The sequence below is a fragment of the Halichoerus grypus genome, chromosome 7 (assembly GCF_964656455.1).
Source record: "Halichoerus grypus chromosome 7, mHalGry1.hap1.1, whole genome shotgun sequence".
In the NCBI taxonomy this organism is placed as follows: Eukaryota; Metazoa; Chordata; class Mammalia; order Carnivora; family Phocidae; genus Halichoerus; species Halichoerus grypus.
This window is the reverse complement of record NC_135718.1, coordinates 48429852-48444081: the sequence shown is the minus strand read 5'-3', so window position 1 is coordinate 48444081 and position 14230 is coordinate 48429852. Positions and strand designations below refer to the sequence as shown.

The window sequence follows — 14230 nt, the reverse complement described above, 5'->3', positions numbered from 1 at the left end:
TGGGCGTAGAGCCTACTTAAAAAAAAAAGTGGCATCGCTTTGCATCTTTATAATGCTGTTGATGTCTGGCTTCATAGAGATAGCTACAGTCTCTTATCTGTGCAGTATCACACACAGGATTGATGAACCTGTAGAAAAGTCTGCTTGACAGCAAAGTCTGTATGAGGATGACAGTGGAAAAGGCAAGTGACATCTTAGAATCATTATGAAAACAGTTTTGACCTCACCGGCCTCCTGAAAGGACCTCAGGGACACCACGCCATGCTCCAAGAACAGGTGCTCTGTGCTCTAATCAAGTCCAAGAAGTATCACAGAAACATCAACTCGAGAGTTTCAGAAATGAAAAGCACCACCAGGCTCAGCAACGTGCCTCCAGGGAGATAAAGAATTCTCACCCCATTTGGGGAACAAGGCAACAGAAAGATGCATCCTTTCTTTGGCTTTTGAGGAAGATGGAGAGAGAAGCAGCAGGACTGAAATCAGGGTCATCAGATCTGTCGCCACACACAGCCACGGCCTCCTGTCCCAGCCTCCAGCAGGATGAGGACACCTGCTCTGCACATGTGAGGACCCGAGGGGAGCTGACCATTCAGACAATGAAATGCGTGGACGTTGCCCAGCATAACGTAGGTGCTGGGTTCTGTGCTAAGGGCACCCTGTCCTTACCTGATTCATGCCCACAGCACCCTCCCAGGGACGTGCTGTGATCATCCCAGGAGAAACTGACATCCACAAAGACTGCACCGCCAGGTACATGGTGCACCCCCAGGCAAACGTGGCTCTAACTCCAGAGCCAGGGCCTCAACCACGACACTACACTGCCTCCCAACAGGTAGTGCTCCAAGGTTTGAACATGCATGAGATACACAAAACAGAAGGCCAGCCAGGTCAGAGAAGCCATCAGACAACAGACTGTCTGACTTAGGGGGACATGCTGCCTGGATGCCTATCATTCCACAGTCAGGAAGGTGGAGGGCAGAGCAGGGCCACAGGACATCTCAAGAAGAATCCCAAGATGGGCTAAGCCTGGACATGCCAAATTAATGGCAAATGTTGCAGAAGATCCTCTCCATTCCCAGTCGACTAAAAATAAAGTTTTTCTGGGTGCCTGGGTGGCTTAGTCGGCTAAGCATCCATTCAGCTCAGGTCACAATCTCAGGGTCCTGGAATTGAGCCCCACACTGGGCTCCGTGCTCAGCAGGGAGCCTTGCTTCTCCCTCTGTCCGTTCCCCTGTTTGTGCTCTCTCTGTCTCTCATATAGATAAATAAAATCTTAAAAATAAAGGTTTCTTTTTTTGGTTGCACCTCAAGGTTGAAAGACGTTTTGAAGATGATGCAGCCCTCCCATCCAAATTGGTTGCCAGAATCCCCCAAATGGCCACCAAGACTGTTGGAACTCCTCCACAGTGAGGGAGCTCACTACTTTAGAGCAAAGCCCAGCTAATATCTCCCCATAAAATTATTCTCTGTACAGAGTTTGAATCTGTCTCCCTCTATTTCCCCCACTGACCTAGATGTCCTCCTAAGGGCCACAAGGTACCTACAACCATAACTCCTCTTCTACACAACAGACCTGCAAGCATTTGAAGACGACTGTCACGTCCCTTTATCACTATCAAAACAGCTACAGTTAAGAGGCGACACCACCAAACGCTAGCAAGGGGGGGGGCAGAGAAACTAGAATTCCCAAGCATCGCAGGTGGGAATATGAAAGGACACGGCCACTTTAGAGAACACTTTGGCAGTCCCCCCCCCTTTTTTTTTTTTTTAATAATCTCTACACCAAATGTGGGGCTCGAACCTACAACCCTGAGATCAAGAGTCACATATTCTACCTACTGAGCCGGCCAGGCACCCCTGGCCATCTGTTATAAAGTTACACATGCATTTACCCTACCACCCGGTAATCCCACTCCTGGGTATTTACACAAGAGGAAAGAAAAGTTATGTGCACACAAACACCAGCACACAACTACTTAAAGCAGGTGGCGAATGTATGAACAGCAACGTTCCCTTCCTCCAAAGGAATACTACTCAGCAAGAAAAGGGAATGGCCACTGGACAAACCAGCACCCGCGAGAACTGGGGGATCTGAAGGCCCTCTGCTAAGTGAAGGCAGCCAGATTCAAAAGACTGTATACACTATATGATTCCATCTATAGGACGTTTGGGAAAAGGCGAAAACATAGGGCAGAAAAAGAGATGAATGGCTGCTAGGGACTGGGGGTGGAGGGAAGAAAGGCTGAGTACAAAGTCACAGAAGGGAATGTTTTAGGGTGAGGGAATGGTCCTCTATCTTTTTTTTTTTTTTAAGATTTTATTTATTTGACAGACCGCGAGAGAGGGAACACAAGCAAGGGGAGTGGGAGAGGGAGAAGCAGGTTTCCCACTGAGCAGGGAGCCTGACTCGGGGCTCGATCCCAGGACGCTGGGATCATGACCTGAGCCGAAGGCAGACACTTAACGACTGAGCCACCCAGGCGCCCCTGTCCTGTATCTTCTTGTGCCAGTGATTACATGACCATGTGTGTTTGTCAAAACTTACTGAACTATATAAAAAGGAGAGATTTTACTATGTGCAATTTATACCTCGATGACATGACTTCTTAAAAACTTATGCTAACAACAAAACCTGCGGTGTCCCAAATGGAAGCCACCCTCCCAGGAGCGGTGTGGTTGCTGGAGTTGAGGACCATCAGCCCTCCCCACCCCCTCAGTCACTGCAGGTACAGCAGACATCTTAATGAACAAGAAAATAAGAACTCACATCAAGTGAGTTGTCCACAGAAACCGTATACGTCTTTCCCTCAGCTCGCCTATCCCCGCATAGTTGCTCTTTTGGATTCAAATGCAACTGTCCACTCTCCCCGACTTCACTCCTTCCTCTTTCCAATCTGGAACCCACTCAAGAAGGCAGATTTCTTTCTTCCTCTCTGTGTCCAGGATGGGGTCCGAGGGGTAAGGGACTGCATTACAATGGGGGTGCTTTAGAGATGCCAGGAGAGCAGGCACAGGCCCTGGATTTTGGAGCCGTCACTCACCGGGCCTTGGTGTGACAGGGACAGCAGGAGCAGAGTCCGGCAAGGAGACAGGGCAGGCCCCTTTCACCGCATGAGTCCTGGCTCTGCCTCCCAGTCGCCATGGTTGGTGTGGCCACCTCCACAGACCACTGAGGCTCAGCGAACTGCTTGGCAGCTGGGTAATCTTGGCCAGAAGCCCCTTTGTCCTTAGCTCCCTCGCCACCACACGCCAGCTGAAGGCCTCCCCCTCTGTCTCATTTACAGCTGGACAATTGCAACTCTGCTCCAGAGCCCTATGGGCCCATGGTGCCAGAGCCAAGGAGAAAACTGGTCGTGGCCAAACGCGGTCAGGTGGAGTGGCCGTGCCCAGCTTCTTTGCTACCTCCAGGCCCCGGCTCTCGGGGGAGAAGCAAAGCAGTGGCAGAACACAAAACCAAGCCACCCTCATCTCCAGCCCAGGAGAGCCACAGCCATCAGGAGACACAGTCCCTCATCGTGAACCAGGGCTTCTGAAAGCACCTGGTGTCACGAACTTGCGAGAAAGGTACGTCTCAGGCCAGCCAGATGTCCTAACTCAGAAACCTGGGAAGTGAAGTCAGCACTCCCGTCCAGGTGATTCTGAGGCCTGCTCAAGTTTGATAACCTCTGGCCTGGGCCAAAGTTGCATCTGCTGGCCAGAGTGGCTTTTTTTCTCCCTTGTTTTACTGGCTGTCCAGTAGCTACTGCCCACTGATGACATGCAGGGAGGACCCCTACCCCTGGGTCAGTCAGGACAGCTCGGAGGCCCAGCCCTCCCAGGACTGAGAGGGCAGCCGCGGCAGCCACGCCCAGCTCTCAGGTGAAACACTTGCTCTCGGAGCACAGCCTCGACTCAGGGTCTGCTCTGCAGGAACCCGAACCAACAGAGGCAGCGACGGCCTCTTGCCTTCTCGCTGCTCCTACTTCTGAAGCTTCATTCCTAGAAGGCCCAACACAAGGACCACCTCCTCCATGAAACTTACTCTGATGCCCCTCATCAGAAATAGCTGCTGCCTCCCCTGAGCTGTTTGTTTCCTTCTGTTTTACACAGGGCGCAATGCCGGACGCTTACCCCTCCGGTGCTATGGTCTGAATGCCGGTGTCTCCCGGCTGAAACCCCGACCAAGCCCCAAGGTGTGGGATTAGGAGGCAGGGCCTTCGGGAAGTGATTAGGTCATGAGAGAGGGTCCCACATGAGCAGAACTAGTGTCCTGATAAAAGGACCCCAGAGAGCTCTCTCCCCGCTTCTCTAGGTGACGACACAGCAGGAAAACGCCATCTGTGAACCTGAAGCGGGCCCTCGCCGGACACGGCATCTGCCTCAATCTCCCAGCCTCCAGAAGCATGACCAACAAATGTCTGTTGTTTCCCAGCGGCCCAGTCGGTGGTGGTCTGTTTTGGCATCCCGGACGGACTGAGACACCGGCTGGACTGTGAGGTCAGGGGCCAGGGCTCTCTGTGACCCCTACAAGCACTAAGCACGTGCTCCAAGAGAAGAAGGTGCTCTCATTCTTTGGAGGAACTGAGAACACAGGCCCCCGACCCAGGAAAGGCAGGGTCAGAGGGCCCAAGGAGTCAGGGTGAGAACCTGTCTGCATGATGACTCACCCCACCTTCCCATGCCAACCAGAAGCTGCACTTTCAAGGAATGGGACACAGAGGAAGCCCTCCAGCTGCTTCTCCTGCCAACAAGCCAAGAGACCTCTTTGTTTAGTAAGAAACCTCTCCTGTTGCTTCAATCTGCATAAAATTTAAAGCTCATTTTATAAATGCTACCCAAGGATGTCTGTTCTCCTTAAAACTTCCCCAGTTGTCCCAGATGAGAAATCAGGTCAGGATGAATGGGGAAGAAAAATACCAACTGCCTGAAATAAGTGTGTGCTCCCGGGGCAGATCCACGAGGCCTACCCACAGGACGGGTTACCTACGGACTGCTGCACGGGATGGGGGAGGCCTCCAGGAAGCCACACGCGCTCAGCTGATGAAAACTGCCCGAAAAGGCGTCCACAGAAAGTCTCTAGGTTAGCACAGGCGTGGTGAGCTGTTAGCCGTGTCAAGCTGAGAGCCGAAAGTGGACAGGCTACCCGCTGACCTAATGCTAGCCAGGGCAGTCGATCAGGCACCAGCTGTCATAGAGAAGACGGGACACCCAAGGCTTCCCCTACCAATTCTCTCTTATGTGGACTGTAACTTGCCGTTCTTTTCCCAAATGGTGTTTGTTAAGGAGACATAAGTGGGAAAGCAGAGGTGATGTTTTGTTGTTGTTTTGGTTTATTTATTTATTTTTTTAAAGATTCTATTTATTTATTTGACAGAGAGAGACACAGCGAGAGAGGGAACACAAGCAGGGGGAGTGTGAGAGGGAGAAGCAGGCTTCCCGCCAAGCAGGGAGCCCGATGTGGGGCTCGATCCCAGGACCCTGGGATCATGACCTGAGCCGAAGGCAGACGCTCAACGACTGAGCCACCCAGGTGCCCCCTGTTTTGTTTTTTTTAAAGATTTTATTTATTTGCCAGAGAAAGCACAAGCAGGGGGAGTGGGAGAGGGAGAAGCAGGCTTCCCGCTGAGCAGGGAGCCCGACTCGGGACTCGATCCCAGGACCCTGGGATCATGACCTGAACCGAAGGCAGACGCTTAACCGACTGAGCCACCCAGGCGTCCCACGGAGGTGATGTTTTTATCGTAAGACATTGCTCTTGCCTTGCCTTTCCTTAGCTTCGTAGAGAGAGACCGCGAACAAAGAGTAACAGCCAGTCTCCATCTGACCAGGGAAAGAGCATGGCCTGTCATTAGGTGAGACTGAGCCAGGAGGAATCCTCCAGGAGGCCGGCAGTGCTCCCCATGGCTGACCCCACCGCTCATTCCACTCCAAGGGACAGGTCCAAGCCAGCCAGACATTCCAGCGCCCTTGCCAGGGCCAGCCCATCTCAGCCCAGGAGGCCTGTTAAATGTAGATGCTGGACCCCACTCTCAGAGCTCTGGATGTAGCAGGTATGGGGCGGAGCTCAGGAACCTGCACCTCTAACAAGTGCCTGAGTGCTGCTGGTCCAGGGACCATACCGCACGGGCCGCTGGTTTGGGCCCAGACTAGTGATCCAGCCGCGGTCAGTGTGAGGAGACCCTGCCGAGGAATGTCTGCGGAAGGCTGCTTGCTGACAAGGAGACACGAGAGGACCCTCTTCATCCTCTGGACCATGTGACGACAACATGTGTCTGTCCAGTACGGCAGCCGCTAGTCACAGGTGGCCAGAGGGCACCTGAAATGTAGCGAGTGTTACTGTTGAAACTAGAAGTGTTCGTTTTAGTTCATTTTCATTCATCTGAATTTGAACAGCCACCTGTGGCTCGTGGCTCCCACAAGGGGCCGTGCAGCCGTGGACACCGCCAGGTCTAGATGTGATAGCTGGAACTGGGGCTACAGATGCCCTGCCGTCAGCCCGAGGGCCAGACACATACAGAGGCTCACAGAGCCACGTCCCGGGGTACTCAGCCCACCCTCAGCGGCCTCTTACTATGTGACATCACGCAGTTGTCTGTTGTTTAGGGCGGGGTGAGCAGGTATTCCTATTGCTACAGCCAAAGGTCTCCTGGCCGATGCAGCCACGAGGACATTGAAGTCAGCCTGCAGAAACGTGGGGCTACTCACCCCAAGGATGATGTCAACTGCTGGCATAAGAACAAGAGAAGCAAGACTTGGGTCCCAGTGAGCTGAAGAGGGTCTGACGCGAGGGGATGCAACCAGACCCTTCAGCATTCAAGATCTGGGCACCAACAACCATGGCTCAGCCTACGACAGGAAGTCCACAGCCCTACCTTCTGCCTGCTTGCCAACTAGCATCTGGGGACACTGCTGACCCCCCCTCCCAAGTACTGAACCCAGCCTCAGGTACATGTGAAACCAACCAACCGGGTTGACATGAAGCTTCTTCCAGAAGATGCAAAGGTCCAGCTGCATAAACTATATCTTCCTGCTCCTCCTTAAAAATTCCACTATTAACAATAACTGCTGTGGTTTAAGTTAACACCTCTCTCTTTGGAGAGACTAAAATGCAAACGTTCCTAAGAAAGGTACCACTTTAATCCCCGAAGTGTTGACGTGATGAGTTTGTCAGCTATCTTTTAGATCACTGCACTTGTCCCCAAGGGTGAGCATGAGGGAGGCAAGAGAGGTGCACTCAGGGTTCAACCGCTTCGATTTTACAAAAGCCCATGTTGCCACTCCACCCATCCGGACTGCCCCACCCCAGCGGCTTCCTGGGGGCCAGGCCCGTGGTCGAAATTCCAACAACCCTACCATTCGGCCGGCAGACTCACAGCAGGTGGCACACAGTAATAAAGACTGAAGCTCTGACCTGTGGTCCCAGAAGTGTCCTCCCTGAACCCTGGACAGGGATGAGGGACCTATGCTGGCCTCACTGTGTCCTCCCAAAAGTGTTGAAATCCTGACCCCCTCATAAACGTGAATGTGACCTTATTGGAAACCACAGTCTCTGCCGACGATCAGGTGAAGACGAGGTCAGCCTGGAGTAGGACGGGTGTCCCTTTGAAAAGAGGGTATGTGAAGACAGACACACACATGGGGAGAACACCATGTGAGGACAAAGGCAGAGACTGGGATGACAATCTACAAGTCCGGAACATCCGGTCCAAACACTGCCAGCACCCCGGCGAGAGGAAGGACAGAGGCCTGGGACAGACCCTGCCCCGATGCCAACAGACTTGGGGCCTCCAGAGCCGCAAGAGAATGCAGTTCTGCTGTATGAGCCACTCCGTCATGGCAGCCCCGGTGAACAGTGCCCTACCTCCCTACTGCTACCAGTCTCTCTGGGCTGACCTCCCTCACTGTATTCACTCACAAAACCGTCTCCCCCGTGGGCCCTAAGATCCACAGGCACTGGGACCACGTCTGCCCCAGTGCCCACGCATTCCAAGCCCACTTCTGGCCCAGCAGAGGGGCTCTGTAAGTGTCCGTCGACTTAACACATGAAAGGTCTGCACCCAACTGGGTCTGGAGTCCCTGGCAAGAGCATCAATTTCCCCGTCTGTCTATGTGCAGGATAATTGGACCGGATGACCTCCGGGGGCCCTTCCGACTACAGAAACTCCAGGACTCTCCACTGAAGGTGTACCCATCCATCAGGGTCAGATCGGGACATGAGAAACAGCACAGAGGGTGTTAAACAGAGGGCACGTGACGCAGGAATGGGTACCAGAGGTGTGGGAAGGCTGGGAGACTAGGACAACCTTCCTGCTGGGAGTCTTCAGTGAAGGGAAAGCAGGACCAGCTGTGGGCTTCTGGAAACACATGGACGGGCTACTCCTATCCCCAAGGCAACAGGAGGCCCAGGGGGCTGTTCCTGCTTACAAAGGACAGTCCCCAAAGGGGCCATTCTCATGGACAGTGGTCACTGAGGCACCAGGTCGAGGGCAGGGGAGACAAGAAGCTCACTGAGAAGTCCCATGCCCTGACAAAGTGAAGGAATGGTGAGACGCAGCCTCCCCCAGGACCTGCCAGCACCAGATTCCTGCCCTCCTCCATTAGGAGGACGTGCTGCTGATGGGAGAAGGTGGGAATGGAATCAACAGAAGATGGCCCCATGAATGATCTGACAGGTGAGGCCGACTTGGGGCTACCTCGGCTCACACCCAGCACCCCCCCGACCCGCCCGGTGCCCTCCAGGAAGGAGGGGTGCCCAGGTGGTACTCACCCACACTGCTGAGGGAGCTGCTGCTTTCTGAGTCTGAGGGCATGATGGACAAGACGCTGTAGGTGGAGCCTGGGGAAGAAGGACAGACCGTTTGTTACTAACCCCAAACTACTGTCAGACCAACTGATCTTCAGTCAGCGCCAGACTGAGAACCAACACCACGTCAGGGACTAGAAATCGGATCTGCGGGGTCAGGCAGGTGTGGTCAGCAGGGTCTAGTCCGTGGTATTTCTGCCTGGCCTCTCACCTGACCTTCCCACCCTCCTGCCCTGGAAACTTACCCACGCACAGAGGGGAACTCGGAGCCAGTCAGCTGGCCTCTCCTTAAGACATCTGGGGAAAAGCTTAGCAAGGGAGCAACATGCCCCCAGGTTAAAATAGGGTCTGGGGATTTCCTCCAGATCTTTATCAATATGATGCTGGCTTCCATGCAGAGAGCAACAGAGTATGAGTTAAACATCTACGAACTATTTGTTCTTTTTGCCCAACTGTTCTGCTCTTGGGTTGGGACTGTATGCAAGCTCGGTCCTTAATAATTTAGTCAGTGACTGCCCCCTTACTAAAAGTTATTCATAAAATTATGAGCAATTACACTGTCACCAAAGCCAAGGAGCAGTCCGTGCTCCTTTTTCGGCCAACGCTTAATGTTGTTAACTCGGTGCTGGACACACAACTGCGTCACACCATGGTTCAGTTTGAATCTGAGTATTTTCTAAGCTAAGGAGATTACCCGCCTGGCATCAGTATAACCTCTGGGTCAAGAAACCCCGTTTCCGAAGCAGCTCTCGTCCACACATGAGTAGCTGGGTCACACTGAGCAAGTCGTTTGTTTTCTGGAAGTCTGCTCCCTGCCTGTACAGGGAAGGGGTTCAACCAGACGGCTTATAAGGTCCTCTCCCCGTCCCATCTCAGGATTACACTTACCCCGATGGCGTGCTTTTCCTGTGACTACAGGTGACACCAAGTTAAGAGGGAGAACTGACTCCAAGACTATCTTGGGAACTGAGAAAAGCACCGCACGCACAGACGGTGGGTCAAAGAAAACAAGATAACGGCAGGAATGCAATGTTTTGTCCTTGGAACCAAAAGAACTACAGAGGGAAGAGGTGTGTGCACCGGGCAGGGCAGAGCGGTGAGCGGTGAGCTAGAGACGGGATTTTTGCAGTAAAGCCTTTGAACAAGCCTCAGGGCTCTGATGAGGAAAAGCAGCCAAGAACTAATGAGATCTAAGGCTCCGGAACCAGAAAGGTGGGGGCCGGATTTAAGGTTTCTCTCCCACCTCAACTCTTGACTAGCTACCTAATACCTGCACACCCTCCGAAGGGACAGCGAAGGGATGAAGAGTTGGGGGTAAGCAGGGCAAAGGAAGGAGGAGACTCGTGGGGGCAGGGAGGGAGGAGACCACCAGGGTGACAAGAGACCCCGAGCAGAGGAGCAACCTCAGGGGGAGGAGATGTAGGGCAGACAGGCAGCAGCCCTGGTATACTGGTGTACAGGGGAGCTGGCAGCCGTGCCCCCCAGAAAAAGAGATGAAAGCAGAGAGCAAAAAGGAAAAAACAAGGAAAAGGGACTTTGGTAACGGCGAGAACTAGGACAGTGGCCGGGCATGACTGGTGGCCTCGTTATCGAATTTTCTGAGACTCTCTTGAGAACCTGTGGGTGTTATGTCATTATATATTTGTCCAAACCCCTGGAGTGTGCAACACCACAAGTGAACCCTAATGTAAACTACAGAGTCTGGGCGACAAGGATGTGTCAGCGTAGGTTCATCAGTGGTAACAAATGTACCACTTGGGTGCGGGATGTTGATAGTGGGTGAGGCCGTACACGTGTGGGGGTGGGGGGGTACGGGAATTCTCTGTGCTTTCCCCTCAGTTTTGCTGTGAATCTAAAAGGCTCTTAAAAAAATTTTTTTTTATTAAAAAAAAAAAAAAAGAACCTGTGGATGTTTCGCATGGATTGAAGAGGATGATTTCGGGAGTAGAAGACGGATGATCTGTCTTCAGACAGGACTGTCAAAGGGATCCATCTGTGCCATCCGGCCTCCAGGAGCAGGACCCTTCATGGCAGGGAGGGGCTGGAGAAAGCCGCGGGTGGGGGCGCCCAACTGTCAGGGCTGGCTCGGTCTGAAGAGACCTGGGAAGGGCGGGGACCTCCTCAACGCACACCTCACTTCACAGAGGCCCCCTGCCACCTGGCCCAGAGGCCACATCACTCGAAGGGAGAAGGAACCAGAAAACCCCATTCAGCCCTGAAATTCCTTGATCCCACCAAAAAATGAAGAGCAACGTTCAGTGAAATACCTCCTGTATTTCAAGTTCCACCCACACGATTCATTTTGCTGTCCATTCAACAACAAAACAATGAGCGCCACCGATTTCTCCAAGCATCTCTCTTCCCACACCATGAACAGTCGTAGGCATTGCATAAGGATCGGTGAAGTAATGTCAGGTAGAATTCAGGCACTCCGTTGGTATCTTCAAAGGACAAAAACGTCAACACAATGCCAATTTTCTCAACTCAACTGACAGTGTCTTAATTATTTTTTTCTTTACAGGGACAAGGAAGGCTAGCCAGCTGGTATGTTGGTGGACTGTTTTCGAAAGATGCCCACTCAGAAAAGCAGGCACAAATAAACTCTCCCACTCACACCTCCCAGATCTCTGAGCTTGCGACACCACGGCCCGCGCACGGACAGCCGCTCCCTGCGGGAACGCCTTGCTTCTTCCTCACTACGGCCATCAGCAGAGCCCCATCTTCCAGTAAAGCACCCCTCCTCATCAAGGCGTCTCTTTCCTCCCCCATGGCCAGTTTCCACTGTTAATTAAATTTGGCAGACATCGTTGTCTCTCTCCACCCATCTCCCTCCCTGGCTGGGGGAGTCAATTCGCCAACCAACACATTCTGTTCTTCTTCCCTGTCTCCAAAGCCCTGCCGAGGTTCTGGGGCATGACCTGGGGGCGGCGTGACATCTCTATCTGCATCTCTGGGCATCTCTGGGCATCTCCGCCCCTGAGTCGGCTGGCAGAGCTCCTAGGAGCTGGGAGCTGGCAGGGAGTGATGAAAATTGGACGGGGCCCAGTTTTTACAATGTTCCCAGGGCCTTGGACGTCATTCAGAGGGAAAAAAAGGCCCGAAGACAACGTTGTCTTGGTCATGCTTTGTCTCTGCTGCTATTGTTGTCTTAAAAAGCCTATGTGGTCAGGATGTCGGGAAAGGGCAAGAGGAGACACTCTCCTCCAAAGTCACGCGGTGTCCTTTCAAAGCCGGTGGCTTCAGAAGGGCGGGCATCAGGCGTCATCTACCTCTGGGGTTTCACAATCGAATCTGGAGGCCTGCAGGAGTCTCATCTCATGGGTGCACACTTCCCAGCCCCCCACAATTTCCTCAGGAGCTCCACAAAGGCACCCGCACCCCACGTGCCCTGAAACCTAAGGCATGCGCTCCACCTGGCACAGAGGCCCAGACTACCGAGGGCTGTGGAATCAGCCTGGCTCCCCGAATGGCACTGCCCCCTCTCCCTCCCCATGGACCCCCCCACACCCGCACAGGACAGCCGGGCACTGCCACTCAGAGTGTTCCCACAAACCCAGGCAAGCCTGTGCACAGGTCCTGTGAGGACCCAGAAGTCAGGTGATCTGGAAACATTTCCAGGAAAGGAGAGCAGAGCATGAGCCTCGATTTTTTCATGGACGTGTAACCAGACAGGGACACAAGGAAGGTCTCTATTGCCTTTGGGGCTACCGGGGGACCCAAGCAAAGTGCAGGTTCTCATGTGGGCAGATGAGGGGGGCCTGAGAATCTGCATTTCTAACAAGCCCCCAGGGCATGGGGGTCCACAGAATAAATGCAGGGCAGCAGGGCACCAAGGTTCACCAGAGTCATCAGGTGGGAAGCCAATGTAAGCTATGGCAGAGGCTGTGAAACAGAGCCGGCAAACTCTGGGACCCACGCATTGTCTGCATCCTTCCCAAGAGCCCAGCCCCTGCTAATTGTGTTTACTCTGTGACTCAGCCCCATTGGGTCATGGAGACCACTTCAAAAGAACTTCCAGTAAAATCACCCGAGCGACAACAGAATGCCCCAGCCCACAGCCTGTGGGGCCCAAGAGAGAAAAACTTAGCTTGTCACCTAATACACCCCTCCATTCACCTGGAGCTCATAAAGGCCCCAGTGACTCATGCTTCCTCCCCATGAAAACTGTAAGCATCGAAGGGACCTGTTCCAGCTTTGAGCCAGCACGCAGAGTCCTCCCTATGCTCCGGGAGGGCGAGGAGAGGGTGGCCTGCCGCACGGACCTGAGACAGCTCCGGATCACTGGGAGCACACACGAACCAGCCCCCCCAAGCACTGAAATTGATAGCTGTACTAGAGTGACAAGGTCAAACAGGGCAGGATGACAGACTGACAGACTACAGTACTCTAATAATAATAATAATAATAATAGCAGCTAACAGACACTGAGCATTACTAAGTGTCAAGTTGCGCTAAGCACTTGGCATGCATTGTCTCCGTGAATTCCTAAAACAACCCTGAGGCTGTCATTAGGCCCATTTTACGGAGGAGAAAACTAAGGGTTAGGAAAATTAAGAAACTTGCTTAAGGTCTTGATAGAGCCAGTAAGAGTATGAACAAGATACAAGCCCGGTTTAGCCCAAAGTCTGCACTCTTGATCCCTATACCCAACACTGCTGCCGGGCTCTGAAGGTGGAGGGCAGTCAAGGGAGGCTTCATGGAGGAAGCAGCCTGGAGCTGGCCCTGGAGGATGGTGAACTTGGACAAGCATCCGAGAAGCCAACTCATCCTGGAAGAAACACAGGCAGAGCCTGTCCCCCTGTGCAAGTGGAAAGTCTCAGAGCAGGGCCAGCCCTGCTCTGGACCAGCACCCCCCCAACCCCCAGAAGGGGCTTGTCCCCTTCCTGTCCTCCTTCCCCCACCAAGAGGACACTCAACAGCCATTGTTGAGATGGCACTGCTGAGCCAGAGATGGGGACGAAAACTGGCAAGAAGGTGAGAGGAGCCATGGCTCCATGGCCCTGACATGCACCGCTGCTTCCTGCTGCCCCAACCCCCGTGCCCATGCTGGGTGCAGAGGCAGGTCCCAGAGCATGGGCACACTCATTCAGGAGGTACCGACTCCATGAGGTGCACAGGTGAGGAAGCAGGCAAGAGCGTGAAGAGTGCTGTGCGCTATGCAGAGAACACCTCCCCGCTTCTGAGGACCTGCGGAGGTGCTGGGAAGGAGAAGCTTTCCTGCAGAATCACAGGATCAGTGCAGCCACACCCCTCCCCCAGGCCTCAGCTGCCTTCCCTTTAAAAATATGGCCCAAGGCTGTGGACACTGAGACCAAAACTAGGAGGCTGACAAGCTCCAACACGTCAGAGAGGCATGGGGTGACCACGGCCCTGGAACGGAGAAGCCAGAGCCTGGCATATCAGTTAAGGAAGTCCTGCTTCCTGCACCCTACACGCCTGCCTCAGGAC

At 53.4% G+C, this 14230-nt stretch overlaps 1 protein-coding gene across 7 annotated transcripts in view; it reads right to left on the bottom strand.

The window, feature by feature from the left end:
* DLG5 (discs large MAGUK scaffold protein 5) overlaps positions 1-14230 on the bottom strand; it is a 221029-nt gene that overhangs the window by 162405 nt on the left and 44394 nt on the right. For 5 of the 7 annotated variants that reach the window (XR_013449724.1, XM_036089835.2, XM_036089831.2 and 2 more), the window contains exon 2: positions 8747-8815. Coding sequence is in view for 6 of the 7 variants with exons in the window: in XM_036089835.2 (XP_035945728.1) it covers positions 8747-8815 (69 nt within the window). In the remaining variant the exon portion in view is untranslated. Of the gene's footprint in view, positions 1-8746; positions 8816-10685; positions 11224-14230 lie in introns of all 7 variants that reach the window. The other 2 variants (XM_078077525.1, XM_078077524.1) reach the window with 2 other exon arrangements.